At 43.1% G+C, this 27,129-nt stretch overlaps 7 protein-coding genes across 11 annotated transcripts; 3 read left to right on the top strand and 4 right to left on the bottom strand.

Annotated features, from left to right (window-relative positions):
* LOC119553870 lies at positions 1–1,364 on the bottom strand. Its single transcript, XM_037864523.1, has one exon. It carries the CDS (start codon positions 1,074–1,076, stop codon positions 189–191), a length of 888 nt encoding a protein of 295 aa, XP_037720451.1. The 5' UTR covers positions 1,077–1,364; the 3' UTR covers positions 1–188.
* An 884-nt stretch (positions 1,365–2,248) lies between these two features.
* Positions 2,249–3,681, bottom strand: LOC119553904. 2 transcript variants are annotated; one of them, XM_037864576.1, is made up of 3 exons: positions 3,380–3,502; positions 3,134–3,327; positions 2,249–3,079 (listed from the first exon to the last, which is right to left on the bottom strand). In XM_037864576.1, exons 2-3 carry the CDS (start codon positions 3,197–3,199, stop codon positions 2,390–2,392), a joined length of 756 nt encoding a protein of 251 aa, XP_037720504.1. In that variant the 5' UTR covers positions 3,200–3,327; positions 3,380–3,502; the 3' UTR covers positions 2,249–2,389. The 2 variants fall into 2 exon arrangements, with proteins under 2 accessions (XP_037720504.1, XP_037720503.1); XM_037864575.1 differs by having other exon boundaries at positions 2,252–3,079; positions 3,134–3,319; positions 3,380–3,681.
* Positions 3,682–14,119: 10,438 nt separating this feature from the next.
* Positions 14,120–14,701, top strand: LOC119554479. Its single transcript, XM_037865394.1, has one exon. It carries the CDS (start codon positions 14,120–14,122, stop codon positions 14,570–14,572), a length of 453 nt encoding a protein of 150 aa, XP_037721322.1. The 3' UTR covers positions 14,573–14,701.
* Positions 14,702–17,820: 3,119 nt separating this feature from the next.
* Positions 17,821–18,230, top strand: LOC119552850 (single-pass membrane and coiled-coil domain-containing protein 4 homolog). Its single transcript, XM_037862724.1, has one exon. The coding sequence runs from the start codon at positions 17,962–17,964 to the stop codon at positions 18,136–18,138; it is 177 nt and encodes a 58-aa protein (XP_037718652.1). The 5' UTR covers positions 17,821–17,961; the 3' UTR covers positions 18,139–18,230.
* A 282-nt stretch (positions 18,231–18,512) lies between these two features.
* LOC119552849 lies at positions 18,513–20,897 on the top strand. 3 transcript variants are annotated; one of them, XM_037862721.1, is made up of 4 exons: positions 18,513–18,937; positions 20,013–20,066; positions 20,121–20,203; positions 20,751–20,897. In XM_037862721.1, exons 1-4 carry the CDS (start codon positions 18,923–18,925, stop codon positions 20,812–20,814), a joined length of 216 nt encoding a protein of 71 aa, XP_037718649.1. In that variant the 5' UTR covers positions 18,513–18,922; the 3' UTR covers positions 20,815–20,897. The 3 variants fall into 3 exon arrangements, with proteins under 3 accessions (XP_037718649.1, XP_037718647.1, XP_037718648.1); XM_037862719.1 differs by lacking the exon at positions 18,513–18,937 and adding an exon at positions 19,645–19,899 and having other exon boundaries at positions 20,751–20,891; XM_037862720.1 differs by lacking the exons at positions 18,513–18,937; positions 20,751–20,897 and adding an exon at positions 19,648–19,899 and having other exon boundaries at positions 20,121–20,346.
* LOC119552848 (ER membrane protein complex subunit 4) lies at positions 20,580–21,604 on the bottom strand. The gene is made up of 3 exons (XM_037862718.1): positions 21,447–21,604; positions 21,256–21,385; positions 20,580–21,203 (listed from the first exon to the last, which is right to left on the bottom strand). Exons 1-3 carry the CDS (start codon positions 21,500–21,502, stop codon positions 20,889–20,891), a joined length of 501 nt encoding a protein of 166 aa, XP_037718646.1. The 5' UTR covers positions 21,503–21,604; the 3' UTR covers positions 20,580–20,888.
* A 297-nt stretch (positions 21,605–21,901) lies between these two features.
* Positions 21,902–25,465, bottom strand: LOC119552847 (ADP-ribosylation factor 1). Of its 2 annotated transcripts, none has more exons than XM_037862715.1 (5): positions 25,332–25,465; positions 23,181–23,492; positions 23,009–23,118; positions 22,695–22,820; positions 21,902–22,576 (listed from the first exon to the last, which is right to left on the bottom strand). In XM_037862715.1, the coding sequence occupies exons 2-5, from the start codon at positions 23,326–23,328 to the stop codon at positions 22,412–22,414; spliced, it is 549 nt and encodes a 182-aa protein (XP_037718643.1). In that variant the 5' UTR covers positions 23,329–23,492; positions 25,332–25,465; the 3' UTR covers positions 21,902–22,411. The 2 variants fall into 2 exon arrangements, with proteins under 2 accessions (XP_037718643.1, XP_037718644.1); XM_037862716.1 differs by lacking the exon at positions 25,332–25,465 and adding an exon at positions 24,843–24,996.
* Positions 25,466–27,129: the final 1,664 nt, after the last annotated feature.

Raw genomic sequence — 27,129 nt, 5'->3', positions numbered from 1 at the left:
TAGCGGGTATAACTATAATCTTTACTGTCCCTGATATTTACTTTACAGGGTAGCCATGACTATATCACTGCGATGCAAACTTCGTAAATAATAATCCCTTAAGCATGAACTTAACTAGTACCGTATTGGTTTCAGATCCATCTATCTATTTGTCCGTCGTACAGCAAAGCTCGTAGATAATACGAAGCCTATGTAGATAAGGTTTCGTCTGTGGGATCGTGGTAGTGTTTCCGGGGGTCGCTGGGCTTGCGGGCCATGTCCACGTTGTAAAGCCGGAACTCGACATTTCGGCGTCGCACATTGAGCGTGACCACAGCACAGTAGAGCAGCATCTGCAGCTGCTTGGCCACCAGCACGTACGCGGCGCCCATGTCGTCCGGGAAAACAGGCTTGCCCCACGCAGAGCAGTCGAAGAGGAAGTAGCCTCCATCGCGGCTGGGGCTGTGCCCGAAGGCGAAGTGCCGCTCCTGGCACTCAAGGATTCCCCACTGGTATCGCGTGAAGAAGTAGTTGAGGCTCTCCAGCAGACTCATGGCGGCGCTGGCTGGTGCGCTGTACACAAGTCCGAAGGCCACCAGCTCCGTTTGCACCAGGAATCGCAGGTCCTGAAACGCGCACTCGCTGCCCAAATCGTCCACCCCCAGCTGTTGGTCCCAGCGCTCGCTCTGTTCCACGCTGGCGCGGTAGTAGCGGTCCCCGTCAACCACGATCGCGTCGAGCAGCTTCCCGCTCCACTCGCCAAGGCGGCGGAATGTGCTGGCCACACAGCAGGCCACCACGCAGCACGCCAGCGTCTGGCGACCTCGCACCTTCGCGTCGAACCAGGGAGCCCTCGGATGCAGACCGCCCCACAGCGACCACAGCCTGTCCGCCATCTCCACCTCGAAGTTCCGGCACTGAGTATCGCCGGAGTGCCGCCGTCTGCCCTCTGCGTTGCGGGTCAGCCGCCGGCTCCAGATGGGCAGACAGTTGCACGGCGTCAGCCAGGTGATGGACTCGCTCCGCGCCGACAGGGGAACAGCCTGTCTCAGCTGCCTTAAAATGCCGTCGGTATTGGCAAACTCCTCGCTGTACATCCTCGATTTGCTGCCTGTTCACCTCCGGCAGGATGTAGAACTTCGGCGTAAGTGATGGAGCACCCTCCGGAACCAAGATGTCCCGCACGAAGTTGTGACTTTGCCGGTGACACATTACGAACGATGGCACGGCGAGGGCGATGACTTGGCGGTAAGCCCATAAAGGCTCTAACAAGGTTTCACGGAAGGCAAGCTGGCGGAAAAAGCATCCTGCGAGGCGGAACCTTTCAAAAATTCAGAAATTTTGGAGCTCCGGACGGACAAATATTTGTAACTGGTTTGTCATGGTCGACTTAATATCAAAAACATTTCACAGAAGCCTGATGATTGGGATAGTAGGAAAAGATGGCAGATCATAGACCACCATAAAGAAGTCACATGTGCATACAAGACTATTTATTGCAATTGCGTTGGCCAAACTTGAAGATACACATAGTAGTTGCTCATAACTTTTCACAAAACAAAATCTTATTGACTTACAAAATCTTTTAAGATGTGGGAACATTATGGGCGTTGGAGTGGGCGTGGCACATCGGCATATTAAACTTGCGCTGCGCAGGAACCCCTAGAATCTGTATGCCTATTCCCAACCTTTTATCTTTTTTAGTTAACGAGATCACGGCGTTCTTGGAGTAACAGGTAACGGCAAGTACCAGAGTTGATGTACTTCAGCAAGCCGCAGTTTGTATACCCTTGCAGTTATAATTATTAAATTTAATTCAAAATTCTTAAAAATATAAAAAACACCAAAGATATAATTTTTTAAATTTTTTACCCGATTATTACTATGGGAACTATAAGATATAGTCGTCCGATCCGGCTGGCTCCGACTTGTATAGTACCTGCAAAAGAAATAAGACTTTTGGGAAAGTTTCAGCCCGATAGTCTTAGAACTGACAGACTAGTTTGCGTTGAAACGGACGGACAGACGGACATGGCAAGATCGACTCGTCTAGTGATGCTGATCAAGAATATATATACTTTATGCAAACTTCTGACTGAAATAATAATACCCTCTTCAAGGGTATAAAGATTTGGTTATGGAGCATCCGAAACGCTCACCGGTTAAAATTTGGAACCCTACTTAATCAACTTATTGCAAAGCAGGGGTAGACAAAGCAAGATACCATTAACCTTTACTTAATTTTTAGTTTACAAAAATCTTTTAAAAAGTATTACAGATCAGGCTTAGGTAAACAAATATATGGTTTTCTACTTTTGATCGGAAGATGTATTCAAAAATAAAAGAAAGGCACATTCTCTAAGCTTTTTTAACCCGATTTGGACGGCTGGAAAGGTCACTGCGATCCGCTCTAGTCACACCCATGTTCAACTAACTGGGTAATCGGCGGAGGAAGAATCGAGTTGGCTCTGACTTCTGGAGTTCTGGCCCGATTGTACAAATGCTCCTTGGCCCTGCGGAATTCCGCTTCCATTTGGCCAAGCCGGCGACCTATCCCATCGCGCATCATCGCAAGCACTACCATGTCCCGCTCCACTCGCTCCTTGGTGATCAAGCTGCGATTGAACTTATCGCAGAAGACATCAAAGGAGTGGTCCAGGGTGAGCATCTTGCACTCGAGGCCTCGAATGTTTTTTCCGAGGCTCTTGGCCCGATTGCGGAGGTCTTTCAAGGGCTCGCTGATGTCGACTGCTTGTGGTGGAGATCGGATATGGACTGCGCACGGTGGCTCCTTTGTTTCCGGCTCACCAACGCTGACATAGTGCTTATGTATTTTCAGCAGGTTGGCCCGGAAGTGAGGCCAGTCCGCGCTGTCGGGATCTGTCTCCATGCCGGAGGTGAATTGATCGATCTCGTTGATAAGCTGGGTGATCTCAACATCCCGATTGACCTCTTGTTTCAGGGTTGTCTTAAGAGCCTTGTCTGCATTGTTTTCTAGTTCAGAAACCTTAGAATCATTATCAGTCCTAGCTTTATCCTTAACATCGGACTTATGATCATGATGAACGTTGCTGCCTTCCATCGGCTCCATCATTCCTTTCTGAGAGTACAACAAGAAGAAATCATTCAAGTACACACAAGTACTCAATCCTACCTTAATTAGAATTTCCTTAAAGCTCTTGGCCTTGGAGGTCATCTTGACCATGAATTCGTTCCGCATTTCCTTGACTATTTCAGCGATTTCCCCGCGATCCGCAGTCCGGGACAAAAGCTTGGGATAGTCCCCCGCCTCGTCCTCGTAAAGAGGCTGGTTCAGGGAGTCGTACTCGATCAAACCCTTCTGCGGGGCTGGATTCGTTATTACCAATCGTTATTACAAATCGCAAGTGACCGTACTAACCTCTACCAGCAGACCAAGGTGGATGTCGTCCGAGCTGAGTTCGAATGGAACAACCTCTTCATCCGAGGGTGGTCTCATTGTCTCCTGGCTCCAACTCCGCTTCAGAGTGAGCAGACTGTCAGACGAAGTGAGATCAGTCCACGGTTCGACCCCCTCAAGCTCCATAGAGGCATCGTCGGTGGGCAATTCACGTTCCAAATCCATTTCACCGAAAATTTACAAATTAACTACGCTTGGATATGTTGAAACCAATCACTGAAAATTTGAACTAAGCTCTTGCTGAGATTCCAGACCTAAAATATTTTGGTCTGACAGTTGACACATGGTCTCCTGCCCTTTTTTCATATCCGTACCAGTAAGAAGGGGCGTGGCCGTGGCTGAGATCTGATAACCAGTCCGGGAGCGCAGAAAGCGGAAATTAACTTCGCGTTTCTGTAACGCATTAGCGCAACCAATAATTTGAGGCATCGTAAACACGTCGTAAATTTTGCACAGGCAAATTTAGGTCTTAATTTTCTATAGAGTACAGCAGACAAGAATCACCAGCTCCCAGTGCAACTGCAAATCGTAATTACAGTCCATTAAATTCTCCGCGTTTGCTGCGCTGCTGTTTCTACTGGCGCATGCATGATAAGTGCCACTTGCCGCCAACCTCCTACCCTCCCATGTGATGGCTCGCTACGCGTTTCTCTTGGCAGCTCGTATGTGGCATGCAGCAGTCTTTGTTGGCAGACCATGCCATATCTGTGGTTCAAGTACGCGCCCAAAACTAGCAATACTTCTCCCATAAAAACACCGTTCTTGCTTCTTGTTACACCCGATACTCATATAGTAAAAGGGTATTTTGCATTCGTCGGAAAGTATGTAACAGGTGAAAGGAAGCGTTTCCGAGCCTACATACAAGTATATTATGTGTGTCCTAGTCGAACTATCCATATCCGCCTGTCCCTATGAACGCAAAGATCTCGGAGACTTTAAGAGGTAGAGGAAAGCAGGAAGATTCTAGAGATTCTTGTGCGGTGCACGTGTATTTCAGCAAGGTGCCTGGCCCACACTAACGACCACTGTCGCGCCCACAGTTTTGATGCCAGAAAACAAATTATAAGTGAAATTTCCTGGTATCGTCAACACCTATTGATTGACAAAAAAATGTTTGCCACGCCCAATCTCACAAATCGCAAAATTTTGTATCGCCCACCTTTTGGAAAACTTTTAATCATTCTAAATTTTTGTTTTGTTTTTTAATGTCTATTGAAGTGACAAAAGTTAATTACATCGGACCATTGGGTAAAAAGTTAACTAGTGACGATCGCACCTTTTACATACAAAAGTTCTGATACCAACTATTTTGACGAAAATTTGTTATACGATCTATAGATAATATCCATTGACGTGCCAAAAGTTGAATAAGTCGGGCCATTAGTTAATAAGGTAAATATGATAGTCGAGGCACTCGACTATAGCGATCATTCTTGTTTTTATTTTATTTTATTAAGTTTGCGAAGAATTTTTTTGCGTTGCTGCTCAAAGTGTCCCATCTTTTTCTCAAGAAAGGTCAGGGATGTTGCTTTTTCAAAGATAAGTGCTCTGGACAAGCGAACGCATTGTTTTCTAGCTTTTCGTGTTTGTCTGCCGTCAGTGACACCCCGATAAAAAAGAATCTCAATTACACAGCCAAAAGCCCAAGTATGTGTATTATCTGCTAAGATAGTGCGATTAAAACGATTGATACACCGATCGAACGGAATGGATAAATGGATTGGCTTAGAAAAAATTGCTGTAAGAGTAAAAAGTATTATCACTCTTTTTAAACTATTCACTTTCAATATGTTACGCATCGAACGGAATTTACAACAACATACTCCGTATAAAAGATTTTCGAGATTCAGTGTTTTTGGGTAAAAACAAGAAGTACCTCGACTATCAGATACCCGTTACTCAGCTAAAGGGACCAAAGGGAAATGGAGATATGCAAGCAGCAAAGCGAGATTAAAATGCGCCACCAACCCGTGATGTCAATATATGCTTATGTGGGCGGTAGATAGATTTAAGCTTTATGGGCGTTAAAGTGGCGCACCCTTTTTTTTGGGTCAATCGATAGGTATTGATGAGAACAATACATTTCAGTTAAAAATTGTATTCTAGCATCTAAAGTGTATTAGCCACAGTTTTGGGCGGTTTGTGGGCGTTTGAGTGGACGTGGCACCCTGCAGGAATCTGCATGCCAAATCCCAATAGCCTAGCTCTTATAGTTTCCGAGATCTCAGCGTTCATACGGACAGATCGACTCGGCTAGTGCCCCTGATCAAGAATATATATACTTTATAGGGTCGGAAACGCTACCTTCTGGCTGTTACATACTTTCCGACGAATCTAGTCTACCCTTTTACTCTACGAATAATTGGTATAAAAATATAACGTTGGTGTTTTACGACATATTAACTTCTACTCTTGGAAATATCCATTTTTTAATATTTCAGAATTTGGAATAAGTTTAAAAGAAAAATCGGACTACTTTATCCTATAGCTCTTATATTAAATTCTACTCTTAGGAATATTATTATTTGAAAATTTCAGAATTCCTAAAAAAAATTTTTTAAAAATCGGACGACTATATCATATAGCTACCAGAGGAACGATCGGATAATTAATGTCAAAAATATACAAAGAGCGTTATATTTTATTTTTGGCAAACATATACGGTAGTAAATTGAAATGGGACGTTATCTTAATATTTCTGTAATTAGTTAAAAGTTTGAAAGCTCTTAGCCTGCAATGCTCCCTCGGGAACGACCTGCAAGGGTATAGAAACTTCGTCTTGTTGAAGATAGTTTCCTTCTTGCTTTAAATACTTCTATATGAGTTATGGCAACACCATTACATCAAATTGTTCGTGCTTCTTAATAATTTATATATTTATTTATTACAAAAAGTTTTAGTCGATGACAAACCTCAAAATGCTTCCGTTTTAATTTAAAAATTTTTTTTAAATATCTAATTAGAATTTGTCCTCATGAAATTACTGTTGCATAGTTTTGGGCATTCAAGTAGCAATGAAATGCTTTTTATAATGAACTGGAAGGGGTGGCACTTTTTGTTGATCAATATCTTCCAAACCGTAATTATACCCGTTACTCGTAGAATAAAAGGGTATACTAGATTCGTCCGAAAGTATGTAACAGGAAGCGTTTCCGACCCCATAAAGTATATATATTCTTGATCAGGATCACTAGCCGAGTCGATCCAGCCATGTCCGTCTGTCTGTCCGCCCGGATGAACGCTGAGATCTTGGAAACTTTGAGAGCTAGTCTATTGAGATTTGGCGTGCAGATTCCTGAGCTTCTTACGCAGCGCAAGATTGTTTCAGCAGAGTGCCACGCCCACTTTAACGCCCATAAACCGCCCACAAACTTCAAAAAATCGTATATATGAACGTGAATATCTCGGAAACTATCAAAGATAGAGAATTGGGATCTCAGATTTAGATTCCGTAGCCTTGTACGCAGCGCAAGTTTGTTACGCAACTATGCCACGCCCACTCTAACACAATTTTCATGCTAGATAAAAAATCTCGCTTTGCTGCTTGCATATCTCCATTTCCTTTTGGTCCCTTTAGCTGAGTAACGGGTTCGTTCTTCCTTGTTTTTATGTCAAAAACTGTTACGGATCAAAAGATGAGGAATCCGTTTGAACCAATTTCGAGAAAATAGTCAAAAAGTGGTTTTAAAATAAAACTTTTTGCTATAACTCTAAATCTGTTATATTCAGACAATTTTAGTATAGGTAGAGTATTTGGCAAATTAAAATACCTTCCCAGAGACATGTTACACAACTATGTAGCATTAGTTGTTTAGAAACTAAGAGCCCTTCAAATCTAGCTTTTTTTATTTTCCGCTAAACTAGCGGGTTTTTGCAAAAGTGGTGTAACAAAAGTTTTTTATCTTGAGCTGCTTATTACAGCCATAAGGCTCTCAAGACCAAGACTGAAATAAAAAAGAAATTCATACAAACCCATAAACAAAGGGACAAACATTTTCATTTTGGGAAGAAGAAGAAAGTCTTGTTTTTGGTACAACTTTTGAACGGGAGATCGGATTTCAACAAATGAGGTGTCATTCGACACGTATTCTCAGTAGGAATAAAATTAGGTTAAAATCCGGCGCATTTTTTTTCTAAATTTTCACTTTTACAATTTCACCGCTTTTTCTCCCTAGAGAATTAAAACTTCGGGTATCAATTCTTACGATCAGACCATCATGGCAGATTTTCAATTCTGCGGCTATATATAGTAGTTGTCTTCGCACACTTTTTGGTGCACTTCGCCACAACGTGTACTGCCGTCCACAGTGATCAAACAAAAACACCTCCTAACAAGGTAAGGGGTCGTGACGATCGGTCCTTTAACATACAAAGAAAATACACTTTCATTCTGCTGCTCTATCAAAATATTTAACATCCTTGCATACAAAGGTATATTCTATTGTAGCGTGCCGAATGAAGACATTTTCAAAAGTGTATTTATTTAGTCGGATGTACAATCATTTTTTGTCACAAAATAATATAATGTATAGATATATAATATCAGAACTTTTGGTTGTTGATGGTGCGATCGTTACGACCCCTCCATAAGAGGTGTTTTTGTTTGATATCAGAAGCTTTTGTTTTAATCATCATTTATAAAATGCCTATACTCGTATGAACTAGTTTTGAACTTAGTTTTAGAACTTAATTTATTAAAATTTAATTTTAATTTTTGATGACATACTTGTAAATATTTTCGTCTTACTTAAAAAGTATCTAATAAGAATTTTGTTCATCAATTTAATGTTACATAGTTCTCGGCCATTAATGTAAGCATGAAATGTTTTTCATACTGAACTGAAACGGTTTGCACTTTTTATCGCTTCCAAGCGGTAGTTTTTATGTCAAAAAGTGTTATATATCAACAGTTGAGGTATCTCAAGGGCAATATAGTTTGAAATTTAAAAGGAAATAGTTCGAACCAATTTTAAGAAAATAGACAAAAATGGTAAAAAAAATAAGTCTAAATCTATTGTATTTAAAAAATTTAAACAAAGACAGCGTGAATAGCAGTTTAAGTTAGCTTTTCAGCGACATATAGCACGTATCTGTAGCATTAGTTGTTTAGAAACTATAAGCCTAAGGTCTAGCTATTTTTTGGATTTCCCGCCAAACTAGCGGATTTTTTTTTCATAAAACAAAAGGTTTCTATCTTGAGCTTCTTAACACACTTATAAGGCTAACAAGACCCTAAAACAAAAGAGGGATCCATACAAATCTACAAAGAAAGGGACAAACTTTCATTTTGGAAAGTTCCCCAAAATCTTGTTATACCCTTGCAGAGGGTATTTTGATTTCAGTCAGAAAGAAACGCAGTGATGGAGACGTTTCCGAGCCCATAAAGTTCGGCTTGCCGAAGCTAACTTCCTTTCTTGTTTCCACTAATCTTGTTTCTGTAAAATAAGCTCTGTCATCTTTCTATCGCCCAGAAGTGTCTCAAAAGTTACTTCTTCGCGATCCCAACCCTTTTTATACCCTTGATTTCAGTCAGAAGTTTGCAACGCAGTGAAGGAGACGTTTCCGACCCCATAAAGTATATACATTCTTGATTAGCATCACTAGACGAGTCGATCTTGCCATGACCGCCTGTCCGTTTGTCCGTCCGTTTCTACGCAAACTAGTCTCTCAGTTTTAAAGATATCGGGCTGAAACTTTACCAAAAGTCTTATTTCTTTTGCAGGTTTTACAATAAGTCGGAACCAGCCGGATCGGACAAGTATAACTTAAAGCTCCTAGGAATATTAGCAAAAATAAATTTGTTCAAATTATATCTTTGGTGTTTTTTAACATATAACCTCCTACGCTTGGAAATAACATTTTTTAATTAGTTCTGAGTTTCGAATTTAATTTTATCAAAATCGGACGACTATATCATATAGCTGCCATAGGAACGATCGGAAAATTGGTGGGAAAATAATATGAAACAAACTAAAGCTTCGGTGTTTTTTGACATATTATCTTATACTATTGGGTATATTGTTTTTTTTATTTTTAAGAATTTCGAATTAAATTTAATAATTATAACTTCAAGGGTATACAAGCTCCGTCTTGCCGAAGTTAACTTCCTTTCTTGTTTTTGAAATAGCTTTTGAACGGAGAATCGGATTTTAGCAAATGAGGTGTCACTCGACGCGTATTCTCAGTAAAAATAAAACTGGGCTAATAACCTGGGCGATTAATTACCACCAGCCCCAACAGCTCCAATTTTTCCCAATCCAATTGATTTTTTTAAATTATGCAAAAGGTGTTAGATCCTTTTAGTTTTTGCGATACCTTTCGATTGGTGTATCACTCGTTATGATCGGAACATCACTGCAGAGTTCCATTCTACGGCTTTATATAGAAGTTGCCTGGTGCGCTTCGTTACTTCGTGATCTGCCGTCCACAGTGATGTATTCCTCTTCCCTTAATTTCTTTTGAAGAAGGTAATCAATTTAAAAAAAATTTCAGTTTTGGTATAATTTCTTTTACCACCTTTTCATATAGGATGGGCCCAGCCTCATACAATTGCCAAAACATGGATAGCAATTTAACAGACGGTATGGACTTCTTCCCATTTAACTTAGCATTCCTTCGAACGCCAATTGGCTGAGCGAACTTGAAATTTGATATCGGCTGCAGCAGCAACCTGTTGCCAGTTGCCGCAGCAACAACATGAGCCAAAACCCGATGTTGTGGCGGGTTGTCGCCAATGTTTCTGTGTTGCCCACGTGGTGTCATGAACTTGCCAATCCATTCCGGTGAAACCAACAAGGAGGAGAAATTTTTTGGTGGAAAGTTAGAGAAGTCTTTTTAAAGCAATTAAATTGAAACCAGAATTTAGAAGGAAAAGTTTTTTTGATCTTAGCCTTTTCTCTCAAGTTAAAGGACAAAGCAGGGGTTTTTCAAAATTTTGCTTCAGCGATGGTAGATAATTGGGAGGAGCGTTTGAAAGCCAATTTTTAAACCTATTTGACAATTGGCTGGCGAGTAATCGTCTGCAATCTAAAAAACTATCTAAGCTTATATCTGATGTGGTTAACTGAAAGTTTCTGATAGCGAATAAAAGAGGGATAAAATAAATCCCTGCTAATAAACCGGTGAGTTTTTAAGACATTTTAAAAGTGCAGGAAACCGCGAGTAAGAGCTGTGCAACAAAAAGTTTTTATTTTTATATCTTAAAATAGATTATAAATTTACTTTGTGTATAATAATATAAAAAAAGTGCAAAGCTTTAAGTTTAAATGGCCCTTCACAATAAATGTTCAAAAAGACCATTAAAAAACGGACCGGACATAGATTAACCCCATAACATAACCTAATTTTGTGTTAATGAAAATGTTTGTTTATCATTGCGCGAGTTTTAGGAAACTCTTTATAAAAGTGATAGGAAAGATTTTAGCGCCGTTTTTAGAATTACAGTTCCTTTACATTTTCTTTATGCTTAAAAAATGGAAAATGAAAAATTTGATTTGGAATCAAATCATGTTTTCCGTTTGTAAAAAACACACCTACAAATACAGACTTGTTTACGCCTTGCCCTTAACAGGTTCTTTTTTTTACTAAGCGGCAATAGAAATTAGTTTACGTAATTTATTTTAACGTCTGCCGTTTATGAAATGAAGTCATAAGTCTAAAACATTTAATTGTTTGTGCCCGTCTGGCATCTCTATCAGCTGAGAATAAATAAATACATGAATTTGATTTCACGCATTCAAAATATTGTGTAATTTTTTTAACGCTGCTTCTCTACTTATATGCAATCCAATTAAGCTTTCGTTTCGTCAGAAAAGTTGAAGGTGCGATCGTCACTAGTTTTTTAACTCGTCAAGAGGTGTTTTTCTTGATTTAGATTGACAGCAGGGGTTGGAAGAAACAACGGCAATCGACACCAAGCAGAACCCGACCCTCCCCAACAACCGCAACAGCCAAATGGAAATGAGTTGGCGCAAGCCAGGCGGTGACAATGGCGCCCCGAATCCTTCCCTGGGTCTCAAGTGACAAGCCATAAGGAACGGTGGCACACTTGAGTTAACACGCCGCCGGCGGAGGGCACGTGGCCAAGGCATCGCCATTGAACTCCTGGCAAGTGGCTAATTACGGCTGGCCCACTCTCAGAGGAACTCCCCAGAAAAGTCACAGTAGCTGGCAAATCGAAATGGCAGCTGATTTGCATGGATCTATTCGCTCATGGAGCTCGAACAGTACCAAAGCAATTTTTGAATTATCGCATGTGCCTTCGAGTTCCAACCACTCGTTGCATGTGAGCTAATTGAAAATCTGCGTGTTCCAAGCTTGTTTCAGAAGTTGAGTCCTCTGTTGGTGATCGGGATCGGGACCAGAGCCAAGACTTGTGGGGTCTTCCTCCCTGACAGTTGTCAGTGACGATAGCTGACACCTCACACCAGGCCATATAAGCAGGTTTTGAGCACTGCCAAGCCAGATCTTCCCCCGAGCTCCACGGACTTATTTGTCAGCGATTTCGAATGGTGGCTGGATGATATTCGAGGACGAGGATGGGTCTGGACAGGCCAGCATGTCAGTGCAATTATCCTAGACCCAGCGCTTCCGCGTTGGCCAGGGCCGTTAGTAACCATGACCGACAATAACTCCCTGGACCTAACCCAAATACCTACGCATTGTCCGGCTAATGAGCGGGCCACATTCCTGCAACTCACGCAGAAGTGTGTGCAACTTTAATTTCCAGCGCCATAAATCAAGCCGCGACCCGGCCCGCTCCAGTGCGGAGCTAGTCGCCTCCAAATGAAGTAGTTACCAGTGGCCGTCGAACACCGGACAGGTGGCAATCCTCGAGCAGACCATTCATCACCATCAGCATCGTCGTGGCCATGATGCAGGGAATTCAATTCACGCCCGCCAGGAATGCCTTTCAGAGACCCCATACCAGTCCCCAACCCATCGCATGAGGCGATAATTAGTGCGCAATTGTCGTTAACGCCGCCTTTGTCTATTTCTGCCACTTGGCCACTGTCCGTTCGGGGGGATGGGCAAATGGGTATGAGGCATGTGGTATGGGGATCCTGAGTCAGCAGATCGTCGTCGGCCAGGAACGTGACGAGCAGCACAAGTGCAGGCAGCCACCGATGGGATGATCACCTCCAGCTCAGAGCAGTACAGTGCGGGGCATAATACTACGCCCCAACTGGTGGCTCTGCATAAATCATAAAATAAAAGTCACTAAAAGAGAAAATAAATCAAGTGATAGCGCCTGCAAACCGGGCGGGCATTAGAGAAATCTCTGCCCGGCTTCCAGCCACCGGCAGCCGTCTCTTTGGCCAGCCAAATATTAATTGTGAGTGCACCGGGCGCATCAATTCAGAGCTACAGCATCCACACAAATCGGAATGGGGACGGGAAAGGGGGTAAGGACCCAGATGAGGATGGCTTGGCAGAATCTGAATCTGAAGCTGCAGCTGAAGCTGGGGCAACGACGCATGCGTGGACACCGCAGCGGCCTGAAATATGACGCCCAGTTTTCGAATGGATGGACTCCGTGGAGTTCTCGGAAGAGACACAGGCCCGAGCAGCCCCAACTGAACCCGGATAGCTGGGACTTGGGCGCATGCGAGCTGGACTAGAATTCGCCACAATTACTCAGCCATTCTGGCCGGAATGACGCACGAACAATGCTCTGGAAAAGCAATTTCGGGCTGCAGATGGGTTGCAAGCCCCGCCAATTAACAATGGCTGAAAGCTAATCGAACCGAAGTACAGTTGCCCCGTTGCCAGTCGATTTCCATCCGCAGATCCAGCACATGCTAATGACGACACATCTCTCTCCTCCTCGGCCCAAACGCAGTTTCTCTGGCCCATAAACTGACTGCCAACTACCGACTTCTGTCCGTTTGTGGATGCCTCCCATCGAGTGCAGCAGGAACGGGGATGGGATGCAGATGGAAGTGGAGAAAACCGGCAGGCAGGCTGGCGAGCGGCGGCAAAAAAGTGGCAAATGTAATTTAATAAATTAATTACATCAATTAGCTGCTGCATTTTTATTGAAATTGCTGTAAATATTGGGCTAGACAACTCGGGCAGCCAGTGGCGGCCATTTCGCGGGGATTTATGGGGCATTTCTCATCGCCGTTCGCCGTGGAGCGCCTAACTTATGGCGAATTTATGCGACGTGGTCCGGGGGAGTGTCCTCGTCCTCCCGGCATGGGGCCACATGAAAACGCTTTGTATTGATTAGCTAGCGGCGAGCGTCGGGCCGCGCAAATGCCCCAGTGCCTCGCGGCCGCGCGATCTAAAACAATTTTCCAGGGGTCGATCGGTGGGCAGGCCATTTTGTTAAATGCCCCAATCCCCCACACTCCCGAGTGCCCCACGCTGGCGCAGATGGCTTAATTTACGGTGTCGGGCGCGGACGTGACTAGACTGATACCTCGGCGATCTGCATAATCAGCTGGCCACTGACCACTGACCACTGGAAAATGACCAAATCAAATGGCGGGCGCAAACGGACCAACATTAGAACATTGGCTGCATATTGATGGGCGACTATTGCACTGCCCGGCAGGTGCATCAGGTGATTGATTCGAGCTTCGGCTTCTGCTTTGTTTTTGGGGTCAATGTCAAATATGTTTTGGGGGCACACCGTCCGAATCCTAAGCAGATCGTATAAATGCCGTGCCCGCCGCCCAGCGCCACACAGTCATCGCGATGGCACTCAGCTCGACGGTTGCCTGCCTACTCGCAGGTCTTTTTCTGCTCAGTGTGGTGGGGGCGGATGTGGGCGTGGCCAGGCAGCGTCTGCGCCTCCAGCAGCAAAGGGCGGCCTCTTACCCGGCTGCCGGGTTCAAGCCAGCAAGAGGGTTTGGCTTGCCAGCGGCCCAGCCGAAACCCGCTCGCCTGGTGGCCAACAGCGAGGCCCAGGAGGATCTCGACGACGCCGCCGAGGAGGTGGATGTGGCACACCCCAGGCCGGCTGCCGTGCCACGCCCAATTCCGGCCGCTCCAGTGCCGGCGGTACCAGTGACTCCCACTATCGCCTACTATCCGGCTGGAGCCGTGGGATTTGTACGGCCAACAGCCTTTGCCAGATTCATTGCTCCTCCGCAGCAGGCGGCCGCCTTTGCAGCCCCGCCCCCGTACTACCCCGCCTACTTTGGCTAGATTTGCACCTGCATCTCAAGTACATCCCAGTTACTCTGCTTAGATTCTTAACCTTTGGCTCTTCCAACTAATTAATATCCAAATCTTATTAAAAAAAACCAAAATATAGCTAAAATTGTACAAAAATTACGAAAGTCGAAGAGTCTCTACACTACGATTACAACTCTACAAGTCTAAATGTTAAATAATCCCAAGGAACCTGATATTTTCTGATATTTTTAAACTGTTAGCATGCCTCGATCATCATATACCCGATACTCAGTTAACCAATTTAACTTATTAACTAATGGTCCGATTTAATCCGTTTTTGGCATTTAGATAGCGCACATATATTGACAATTAAAATAAAGTTCAATTTACACTGAAAAAATCTTCTACAATGTGGGCGCCACAAACTATTGCGATTTGTGGACGTTAGAGTTTGTTATGTCAATGGCGCCCAGAGTTTTGATGCTGAAATGAAAATTATTTGAAGTTTACGGCTCGAATGAATACGTTCGCCTGTAATCGCAGTTTATATATAGTAAATAGGGGAGTTTTTCCAACATTGACCTTCTTTGTAATAGAAAGAACGCTACAGTCGACGGCCTCGACTATTATGTACCCGTAACTCAGCTAAAGAGCGTGTGAGGGAGATGGAGATATGCATGCATTGAATAGACCGATTTTAACGATTTTTGACATCCACATGAGGGTTTATGTTCAAAACTAAAAACAATTTACATTTTTTTTAAATATTAATGGTTAAAAATGAGGGCGCTAGACAGGCCTAAGCTTTATGGGCGTGGCACCTTGCTGAGATAAACTTTCGCTGCGCAAGAACCTCAAGAATCCTATCTTTCTAGCTTCTATAGCTTCCTTTCTTTAAAAAGTTATACAAATGCAACTAACAAATGCATTCACATCGGAAACAGGCTTTAAATTTATCAACGTTCATACGGACAGAGATAGACGGACATGATCCAAATACATATATGTACATTATAGGGTCGGAAATGCTTCCATTTTACTAACGGGTACACTTAATTTTGACACAAACGAGGCATATATCATGAAATAGATGCGTTCGCCCCACATACGTTGATTATTTAAATAAATAAATATTGATAAACACAATAACCCTTTAAAATAAAATATAAATTCAAAAGCCTGCCTTGGTGCGTGTCTTTTTTATATACTGGTACTGATATTACCGTTTATACCAGTCCACCTTTTTTGATAGAAATTGAAGAAATATTGCAAAACCAACAAATCATTTAAAATGTGAACGCCTCAGCATTACGCGTAACCAATAATAGAAATAAACTTTAGTTGCTTACATTTAGCATTTATGGCATATTTAGGACTTATAGGGTTCAACTTATTAAATAATTTTTAAAGTACGCTTAGAATAAAAACACATTTTAGTGTTTTTACAGTTATTGGATGTGGGCTTTCAATGGAAGTTAAAGCTAATTTATTTGATGCGATTACTTTGCAATAATGTAAACTGTTACCGGGTCCGTTTTTAATTGCGGCCTGCTCATTCGCATCTTGCGATCGTAGGCCATGTGATTAGGCATGCTCCATCAAGATGCCAAATCTTCCGACGACAACGACTCCCGGCTCGAGAGCTTCTTCCCAAACGGTAGGCAGAGTCCGCCTTTCGGACCTAACGAGCAGTCAGGAGATTTGGGAGGGCAGTTGGTGGAAGCGCAGCAGCTCTGACAATGAGTGAGCAAAGATAATCTATTATGACCGTAACAAGAAATAAATCCCAACTCGGTAATCCATCATTTTACGACTTGGCAATCAAAACAAGGAGTTTAACTAAGAGACGGACTGCCGGCCCGCGGACGGACGGCGGCCTGGCCAATCAACGACAGCACACATAGTTGGCCAGTCGGCTAACAAACAGGCCGATGGTCGTGTAGCGCTAGCCAGAACCAGGAAACTCAGATTGGGCTGCCGAGAACATGACTTTCGGACAGCCGCGTGCGCATCGAGGCCAACCTGACGGGAGGACTCGGCCGGGCTGGCGGCTCTGGGCCTTTTGGGGCCCGACTAAATAGTTGCCAATAATCCGTGTCCAAACTGATCGGGTTGCCGTTTATGGTAATGGGCGAAATTAGATGCCGAAATGCGCGAGGCTGCGAGGCTTCATTACCGATGCACAAACTTGGCAGTGCGTCTGCGTCCCGGCTGATTGGCCACGGTCCCGACCATCGTTCTGCACTATTATTGCTTCATCAAGTGTCCAGCAGCCAGAATGTCCACGGGGCAATCGCCGCAGAAGCCCAAGCAGTGACTGGCTAGTCGGCAGCGGCGGAGACCCGACCCCGAGGGCACTGCGAACTGCTCAAACATTTTCGAAATCGCATTTAAAGGTGAAGGTGCAACAGTTGCTGGCGTATCCGGTGTCTGCGGCCCACGGGGCGCAGTTAAAGGGCTTAACGGGCGGCTAATTAAAGGGGAATATGGGTTAGGTTCGTGCAAGCGCTTGTAAGGAAGGCGCGCGTCGAAACCCGATAACGAATTCTGGCAGGGGCCAGATGGGATGCATACTGATTTCCAGATTTCCTCAATTAAGGATTTTCTATTGTTTATTTCTCCCGAGTTCTCATGCGGATCTTGATCCTGATCAAGAACATATACATATACTTCATAGGGTTGAAAGCGCTTACGTTCACCTTTGTTCACCTTTGTTGTATTTTGCAGTTATAAGTTATTCTACAACATGAAAAAATCAAATCAAATTAATTACAATCTGTTCGAAATTTATTGTATTTTGAGTTAGATTTGATAGATATTCACGAAACAAACAAATTTCGGTTACCAATTTATTTCTAGCATCCAAATTAAGAGGTCCACTTTTTTGGGTGGTTGGTGGATGTTAAATTGGGCGTGGCACTCGGCTGAATCAAACGTGGGCTTGCTAGGCTCTACTAGAATCTACATGCAACGTTTTAATACTTTAGCTTTTAAAATGTGGGCACCGAAGCGGCTGTTTCCACATAGCAGGGAAAACTTTGATTGCTCATAGCTTTTTAGTAAATGGCGAAACAATCTCAAACATTAAATTACGTAGTAACGCGTATAATCATTATAATTACTAACCCGCTTATTCATTATGGATCCTGATCAAAGAACTTCGAAAACACGTTTTAAAACGCGCGCCCCGCATTTTAAAGTGGCAGCACCACCCGTCGAGCACTGTTCAACACTGCTCCAATTGCCGCCTGTAAAATGCTGCCTGCTGGAAACCAGCCACGCCGAACCTTCTTCTTCTTTGGCCCAAAAACAACTTGTTGAGCATCGCCCCCGTTTGTTGGTCCACGCACACGCACTTATCGGGCCTTAACACGTCACCAGGCGAAGGGAATCCCTAACAACACCTGCAGGAGATCGAGATGCGCCAGCTGAAGGGAAAGGTCAAGGAGACGCGAAAGCAGAAGAAGGAGCGCAAGCTGGACAACCTGGAGAGCCAGGCCAAAATCCGCACCGTGGTTCTGCCGGCGATGGGCGTTCTGGCGGTCTTTCTGGTACTTTTCGTCTACCTGAAAACCCGGCCGGCGGTCTTGGCCTGATCGAAGGGAGTCCGATTTCCAGTGGAAAGTGCAATTGATTCGTTAACACACATAGCTTTAGAAGTACCATAAACCGCATTTCGTCCATATAAGCTGTTTTATTTCAGTTACAGTCAGACTTCCCTAACACAAACCGAGCGCGACCAAAAAAGGTGCGGTGGGGTATTCCTAGTTTGCAACTCTCTTTTCAGTGCCCTCGATATATTAACGCAACTGTTTTGCTATAAATATTTGTCAGTCGGAAAAGTGCAGTTTCGGACGCATGACTGTATTTGACCAACACATGCTGGCAGTGCTGGAAAGCGTCCAAGGCTTTGGCGGCGGAATCAAAAGACAAAACATTAGGGAAAGGTAAACGTGTAAATAAATGTTTAGAGAAGACAGTGGCAACCACGAACAGGTTTTATTTTTGGCCTCTTAGCGTGTCGCTTTCCCTTGCTCCGCCAACGAGTCCGTTTCGTTTTCGCCGTACGCCACCGCCGCAGTAGCAGTCGCAGTCGGTGAACGAGCAAAAGCAACTGTGAGATACCAAAGTGCAGATACAGTTCAGTGTTCGAAGGTAGTTAGCTGCAGGAGTCTTATCAGAGCAGCCCCGATTAGATAATCACAGCAGAGAAAATCGCAGCGGGCCAGTCAGCTGCTGTCAGACCTCTCGCTCTCCACCCCGCTCCCACTCACAGCGCGCTCTCTCGCGCCGTTTTGACGTTTCTTTTGCACTTTATTCTCACTTTTGCTAACTCTCACACTGGCGGTTGCGGACAAGGGCTCCTTCAGTTACTCGACAATGCTCAAGTTTTTGGTAAGTTTTCTCTTTCTCGGCGATCCATCTTCTGCTCCTCCGCACCTGTAAAGTAATGTCAGCCCCCAAAAGAATCTGGACTTTTGCATATGGTGTTGGTCTGCTTTTTGCAGCGATGACGCGCCGCTGCACTGTGGGCCAAAAGTGTTTTTTTCGGAGGAAAATGAAAACATTTATCCTACTGTAAAAATGTTTGTGCCCAATTATAGTTTGGAATTTTTGTGCATAAATCTTTTGAGCGTCACAACCAAGATTAGGATTTCTAACCTACAAGGTACCTAAAAATGTTTACTTAATGAGCAGTGACAGACAAAAGACCAAGATAGCTAACCCCGTTACCATAAGTCTCGAAAATTTTCCACCATTATTGGTTATCATATATGTTTCCAATTAAATTCCCAAAATGTCATTTATGAAGAAAACACTTATTTGATATTACAAACCTAAATCCTACGATCTAGTGCAAATATATAAATATCAAGATTAACCATAATAATAGTCTGTTCAGTCCAAAAAGGACTGAGTTTTTGGATTTTCACTAAGCTTTCTTCGGTGCTTTTGCCCAGTGTGCGGTGGTTGGCCAGATGAACTCGCCAAACAAACTGTTTGATATATATGACATGAAATTCAAGGTTATATAAGGCCGCATACACTCTAGTACAAACCAAACCCACAATCAGGTACTCCTTGAAAATTATGTCGACCCAACCTCACACAGCTGGAGTCCTCAGATCCAGACTCTTCGAAAAGCAAAGCGAACCTCCCAAAATTAATTGTTTACACTGGGATTATTTGAAGCCAAAATGAAACTGTTGGGACTTGGGGCGCGGGTTTTGAGACTCAAAACTAGCGGACAGAGCCGCTCTGCGAATACCTGTTCCCCCCCGGAAATACAAGAACCTCTGCCGTGCTGCCCAAAGAAACGCTTTTGGACCTTCAAAAGAGTGCTGGGCTTCTCTACGGTCAGCGAAGTTTACATCCTCGAGTGGGAGTCTCCACATCCACATCTCGAACCTTTATATTGAAAGATCCTATTCCAGCAGCATTCTAACATCAGTCTTCTCCTTGCTTTCAGTTGACATTTGGCGCCGGGGTTTACACGGGCATCTACGTCTCGCAGAACTATGAGGTAAGCATATTAGTCCAGATCCGTTAATGCTTCTAATCCTTCCGCTTCTTTTAGGTCCCCCGCGTAGATGATCCCCAAAAGTTGATCCAGCGTCTCAACGAAAAAGTGAAGGAACTAGTGGACCAAAGCAAGAACAAGTAAAAGGCTTGGTAGTTTTGTATATGGGAAACGCAGCCGTCACTAAATTCAAATAAATCTCTGAGCGAGCCTTTGTAACTTAAATTGTATAAAAGTTTATCGATGTCTGAAACTCAGTCAATTAAATTTTTTGCTAAACTGATTGAGGTTTCTAATGGACAGTTTTTATGGCTTGTAAACTTGGAATTTGAAACGCAGACATACATGAATTTCCCGGGTCATGATTGATCATCCACTTTTTTCAAATTTGTGAGTTTTAATTTTAATAGATAATAGCCTTGGCAAGTTTAAGTAAAGAAAAATAACTCCATTTACAAATTAGCCATTGAAAAGAAGTCTAAAACTCAGCCAAACTGTGAAAAGAAATACAAAAAATCGTGGTGGCCATTACAAATAGAATATTTAATATAATGATTATGTTCGGTCATTGCTATTTTTGCAAACTATGCGAATTTGTCAGAACAATTAAGTTTAATGGGGGCCCTAATAAACACTGCCATCTATTGTATTTCAACTAAAACCAATTCGCATAAACACCTTTCACAGGTCGCCCGGCGAGAAACTAGTGGATGACATCAAAAAGGAGGCCAAGAAGATACTGGACGACTGACTGGCGCATTAAGTCCCCATTTTGAGTTTAAACAAATTTATCTATGATCAAATAAAGCAAAGCTACATGTAAAACTAGACAAAGGACACTCCTCCGCCGTAGTACTCCAGTCGCGTCTGTGGCTGGACGAAAGCAAGCCAGTCAGAGGCGTGAGTGGGCAGCAGCCCCATGCTGTGGCACTTGTAGAGGGCCAGGGCCACGTTGGCCAGGTTGCCCAGGAAGTACACGATGCGCTGCCCAGTTCCCTGGGCGCCCTCGGCCATCTTCGAAGTCACCTGTGTTGTGAATATGGCCTTGATGGGTCGGATCAGCATCATGCCGACCATCATGATGGGGAAAATGGAGATAGAGTTGCCCGACATGTACATGATGAACAGGTTCATGGGTATCTGTGGGAACCCAAAGGTTATTTCTCGGTCTTCCAGCTGGGTTAGTACTCACGTTCTTCAGGGGTCCCAGGGCGAGGTCCCAGGACTTCTTGATGACCAGGCGCTGGTCGCGCACCACCTCGCTCTGGTTCACCAGGGCAGAAGGATTGTAGCCCAGTGGCGAGGGAATATCAGCGTTTTTGCTGCAGGGGGAAAGCGTATGGGGTGACAAGGTGTATTAAATTGCTGGGCAGCCACTACTACCTCACGTTGAAGTCCAGCGCCCATTTGAACTTCTTCGAATTTTGCTTGGCCGACATGCTGCGGTTCTTTTATTTATTTTCTAATTTACAGAATTAAGTGACAATTTTTTCCGACAATTGGTTGCGTAGTGTTGTTCAACGTCGACTTCCCCCCCTTAAACAGTGCTGGCCAATTTCGATAGGCAACCGTGGTGACTGGCAATCTAGTAGCGATAGACGCAGTCGACTCTGCGCGGACTTTTTGAAACGCATTGCAAACATCTTCAGCTGGGCGGTTTTTTCATCAATATTTAGTTTTATTTCAAATTACCTTTAAAGTAGTACCTTCCTTTTTTTAATGGTCTTAGGTATATGCGTGAGTTTTTATGGGTTTTGCATGGCCAAGCGACAAGAAAAAAATGGGTTAAAAATTAAAATGGTTTTTGTTGTATTTTTAAAGAGCAATTACAATTACAGTTTTTTTCTCATTAATATTACTTTTATATTTATAAAATTAAAAAGAAATATATATTGATGAGGGGAGGGAGAGGACAAAAATAACTTAAAAAAGACATTTTTATACCATATACTATAGTTTTCCTTTCTCTTGTGATTGGTTGGGGTCTCTTTTACTCGTTTTGCTTTTAAACATCCAATAATTATGTATAAGAATTTAAATTAAATTATAGCGTTTTTTATATGCTGCTTGAAAGGTTATGTTTTTGCAATTCAATAAACAATTTCAGTTTCTTGTTTGGAAATACGGACAGAAGGAGCCCATTAAGTTATGCGAAGATCTGCTGCTCTTGTTGTTGGATTTGTTGCCGCTGCTGTTTTGTGATAATTCCTTCTGATGTCGATTTCCAGCGTTTACCGTCTGTTTGATGTTCTCCAGCCGATCTTTCTGTGATTTTGGGTGCTGCTCCGGCTTGCTTGAAATCAGAGTTAGTTGTATTCATATTGTTGCTTTAGTTGTAGTGTGTTTAATTAGCGATTAGCGTTCTTCAATTGGTTGGACAGCCAGTCGAGTCCCTCGTAGAGCCCATCGCCGCTGGTTGCACACGTCGCCTGGATGTACCAGTTGCGGTTTCTGAGTGAGTGCAAGCCGAGTTTGTCGGTAATTTCGGCCGCGTTCATAGCATTTGGCAGATCCTAAAACGAATTGAGGTAAGAGTGCGGCACGTTAGAGGTATCACAATTTGCGGGTTAGGGCTCACAATTGAACCCAAGTGCTGATGCTGATTATGGCAGTGCTAGTGCTGGAACCTACCTGTTTGTTTGCGAAGATAAGTAAGACTGCATCCCTCAGCTCGTCCTCCGCCAGCATGCGCATCAACTCCTCTCTCGCCTCCCCGATACGCTCTCGGTCATTGCTGTCCACAACGAAGATAAGACCCTGCAAAAGGCAAGAAAACATTATTCAAGTTGTCGCGCCTGGAGGAAAACAGATGTAGGATATCTGATAGAGCATCAGTCCCGTCTTGAAACAAAATAAACTTTGAATAATCACAGAGGATTCATTACAAGTTGTTAACATCATCTAGAATCGCATGGGATCTCGGGATCAGTTGGAGTCACACTTACTTGTGTATTCTGGAAGTAGTGCCTCCACAGGGGACGAATTTTGTCTTGGCCGCCCACATCCCATACTGTAAAGCTAATATTCTTGTATTCTACAGTCTCCACATTGAAACCTAGGGAAAATTGGAAAAGTTTTAATATAAAAAGGAGGCGTTGGGCGCGCTTAAACACTCACCAATAGTAGGTATCGTTGTAACAATTTCGCCTAATTTGAGTTTGTACAGAATTGTGGTTTTACCAGCGGCATCCAAACCGACCATCAATATCCTCATTTCCTTTTTGCCGAAGAGGCCTTTGAAGAGGTTCGCGAATACGTTTCCCATGGCTTACGTTTGTCTTTCGAATGCACAATAGGAGTCGTAGGAAATTGAATCTCTGGCTGGCGTACTCGCTGCTTGCTGGCTGGAATTATGACAAGTTCAAATCCGAGTTGCAATACCGATCAGAATATGCAAACTGCGGACTTGTGAGCTTGGACTAAGAGAATCTGCAAAGAGGACAACGGAATCGAGAGTTATAGTCGGGCGTTATTCGCAGCACAGCCGTTCTGAAGAGGCTAGACAATGGGTAACAGCCCGAACGACGGGAGAAGCAAAGCTAGTGAGGTTTGAACGGCTTTTGGGTTACGTGTTGATATCAGCCCTAACTGAGTCATAATAAAAACCGGAAGAGACTAAGCGAACCGCTAACGAAATTTCGTTTCTTTTATTGTAATAAAGCTGTTTTCTGTTTCTGAATGTGTTTAAGTGTGGCAGTCTCGCGAAAGTTGTTTATATAATTAATTGCTCAATGATTAATAAAGCGAATGGGAGGATGTGTCGAACACAATTCGCTGGCTCTAAGTATGGGGCCAGCTAGCGGCTCCCGCTGATAAGATATCGATTTTCAGTACGGAACGATGACGGCTCCGGGGCGCTCGGTGCCGCTCTCCCAACTTCCACCACCCACCCTTCCCACCCGCGTTTTCAAGAAACGTGCGGCCTGAAAGGTGCGTAAGTGATGGGACCAGCGGCCAGGTAACTTGCAGTTTTCAGTGAATTTACTGGGCGGAGGGGAAGTCCCCGACTCTGCGGTGAGTCATTGCTGACGTCTTGTGGGGTCCGCAGTCGAGCAGGATGGAATGTGCAGTGCATTTTGTATTAAAATCGGAGAGCCTGGGAGTACGCCCTCAACGTCACCCACTCAAAAACAAAGTGTTGCCAACGAAACATACGGAAATCTCGGGTGGTTTATAATCACTTGCAAACGCACAGCTATCTACATGCTTTCAACTTGTTTGGGGATTTCAAACATCCAGAGATTCATTTCCACAATGCGCAGATAAAGATGCTCTACGCTCTGGAAGACGCTGACGATAGCTGGGCTGGAAGCAGCCGAAACCGAAAACTACACGTAGCAGCTTTTAATTTCGAGCTGCGGGGAGCGGGGCAAACCCACCAACACACCGACACCCCGCACACACACACACACGCCCGCAGGCGCCAGGGTTGCCAGCTGCCCCGAGAGGCCCTGCCACTGTCTCTAATTCCAGCTCAGAACTGAGCTCCAAGCCGACGACGTCACACTCGCACAACGACCATAGCCCCAAACTCCTGGTCCAGGCAAGTCGCGATTGTGCCCACTTTTGATTTGATTTCGAGTCGGGATCGGAAAACTTTGAACTTTATACGTGGTTGCCTACGTCTGTGTGAGTGACGTACGCTTTTTCTACGTTGGTGAAATGCGTCGGCCGCCGTCCCTTGTTTTCTCGAAAAGCACAGAGTTATGACCCAAACTTCACGGGGAAACTATCAGCTACAATGAGATTTGTATAGAAGCACATTACACGTTTATTTACCGACTAATCAGGCCTTTTCGTGGATTTTTCTTTGATTGAATTTTCTCTGCTGCCAAACACACCACACACCGAATTGTGAAGAGAAAGATAATGGGGAAAATGGTATCGATAGCAGACTCGTCCGATAGTCGATGAACACAAGGCACTGTTTTTGGTGGGCCGAAGTCGACAACTGTTAGGCTATTATATAATTTGAATATGCATTTATAACCAATGTAGCATTAGATATTAAAACGCTCTGGCCCCCGTTGTGTGACACGCAAATGCAACAAACAAAACGCCGTCGATAAGTTCGGTCGACTTCCAATACTAGTCTTCCACTATTCCCCACAGCCGCGAACGTTGCATGAGTGTGCGTGTGCAGTCTATTGCCCACACCTATACGAACACACCGACATCTTCCACATTGCTGCGGAAGTTCTTAAATCAAACAATAGATCCAATTATATAGCATACAACCCCTGATTTCGACTAAAAACACATACGCACCAACTACTTGAATCAAATGCACACGGATTAGAGCGGAAATTTTAAAAACTTCTGCTTGGAAATGTCTAAAATCACAGAGCAATATAAAACTTGACCGAGAATACACTTGCCGTTGAAAAAACTGCAAACTCACCAACATAAACGTTGCCGATAGAGATGGGCCAGCGCAGGGCTTGTCGGACCATGTGCAAGAGCGGGACGGCAACAGTGTACAGCGCTGTGGTGAAATCTCAGGCTAGTGCCACGTCTCTTCTTCACCACGACGATAGCAGTCGCCATCGATTTAGATAAATCGAAAGTATTACCACACTTTAAGATCGAAAGCGTTTTTAACCTTGGATTTGAATCGGCTTAAAATTATGTTTTTGATATTTTAAAAATATACCGAAAATATACAGCAATGATCATAAAAATAGCACAAAAAAAATATTAATAGTAAATTGGTTTTCCTTAAAATTCGATTAACATTTGTTTTGAAAACCTAAAGGTTCGAAGAAAAACAATTTTGGCCGCATAGTTGTAAATATAAATGGAACACCTCGAATTTAATTTAGAAATTGTTGCACGGAATTTTTTAAAAACAGGTATATTCAATATCGGTAGTTAATACTTACCATCCATGCTAAAATCATCAGACAGCTTTATGTTACAATTATTTTGGGCTTGAGATTCATCAAAATGTTTTTAAAAATACTGCTGCTAATAAATTGAGTCTGTTAACGAGAAATAAAGTCATTAAAATCAGAGGAAATGTATCAGACCAAACTGAAGTTACCTGCTATTTTAGGGATTAAAAAATATAAAAGAAAATAATTCATTATTCGTAAATATTTATCATTCGAAGATTTTTCTGTGACACCTCTGAATATTTCCCTAATCAATATCATATCATATTGTCTGTCCGTATGAACGCCGAGATCTCGGAAACAATAACGTCAAGCAGCGCTAGTTCGTTTGGCTGCCATTTCATCGCCCACAAATCGTCGAAGTCTGTAACATTAGGACTAAAAAGGTAATTTGAATCCTTTTATTTTGTCAGTACTAAAGTTTTTTAAGATTAGGGAAGACTGGGATAAGCATAATTAAGGGGCTAGGATAGTTTGTGCCCATAGCGACTAAACAGCCTATTTAAGATGCGCCTAACAATTTTAGAAATTTAAATAAATACATTTTTTAATCGTTCGACTTTATCGTGTAGCTGCCAAGCACAGAGTGGAGAATTCTCTGGGTCTCTGTTTCCCTGTGGCAGCTTTGACCACAACTTGCAGGACGCCCCTGCAGTGGCCACACCAAGTTTAATAAAGACAGATGGAAAAATCAAACTTAACTGAAATTATTTTTTATTTTTTTTAGGCTTTATAGATAAGCTGCTTTGCGGATGTAAGCCGGCTTCCGAAGTAACAAACGCAAGGCCTTATGTAAACGATCAAAGAAATTTCAAACTCTAGACTTTAAAAAGCATTAGTAGATTGAGAACATTTTAGGCTTTGCTCTCCCACAGCTGTTAAAACATTCTTTTTAAACTAATAAACTTGCTGATGTCTTTAAGTTCTCTAGATTAAAAGTACTTATATAAATTACAATTCATATCTAACATAATTTTACTTACAGCTAAGTCTGCTTTTGTTTCCTAAATTGTTTTTGCTAAAATGCAAAGATTGTATTTCAAACTATTCTAAGACATACAATTAATAATGTACTTAAATTGCTTGTCTTAAAGTTTCTACGAATTATAGATTAAGGGGAAGTCCACACTTAACGAATTATCCTTGATTTGGCCGGGATCAGACTATTATTA

Source organism: Drosophila subpulchrella, chromosome 3L (genome assembly GCF_014743375.2).
Source record: "Drosophila subpulchrella strain 33 F10 #4 breed RU33 chromosome 3L, RU_Dsub_v1.1 Primary Assembly, whole genome shotgun sequence".
NCBI lineage: Eukaryota > Metazoa > Arthropoda > Insecta > Diptera > Drosophilidae > Drosophila > Drosophila subpulchrella.
Note: the sequence above shows the minus strand (reverse complement) of the source record. Positions and strands in the feature narration are given on the sequence as shown.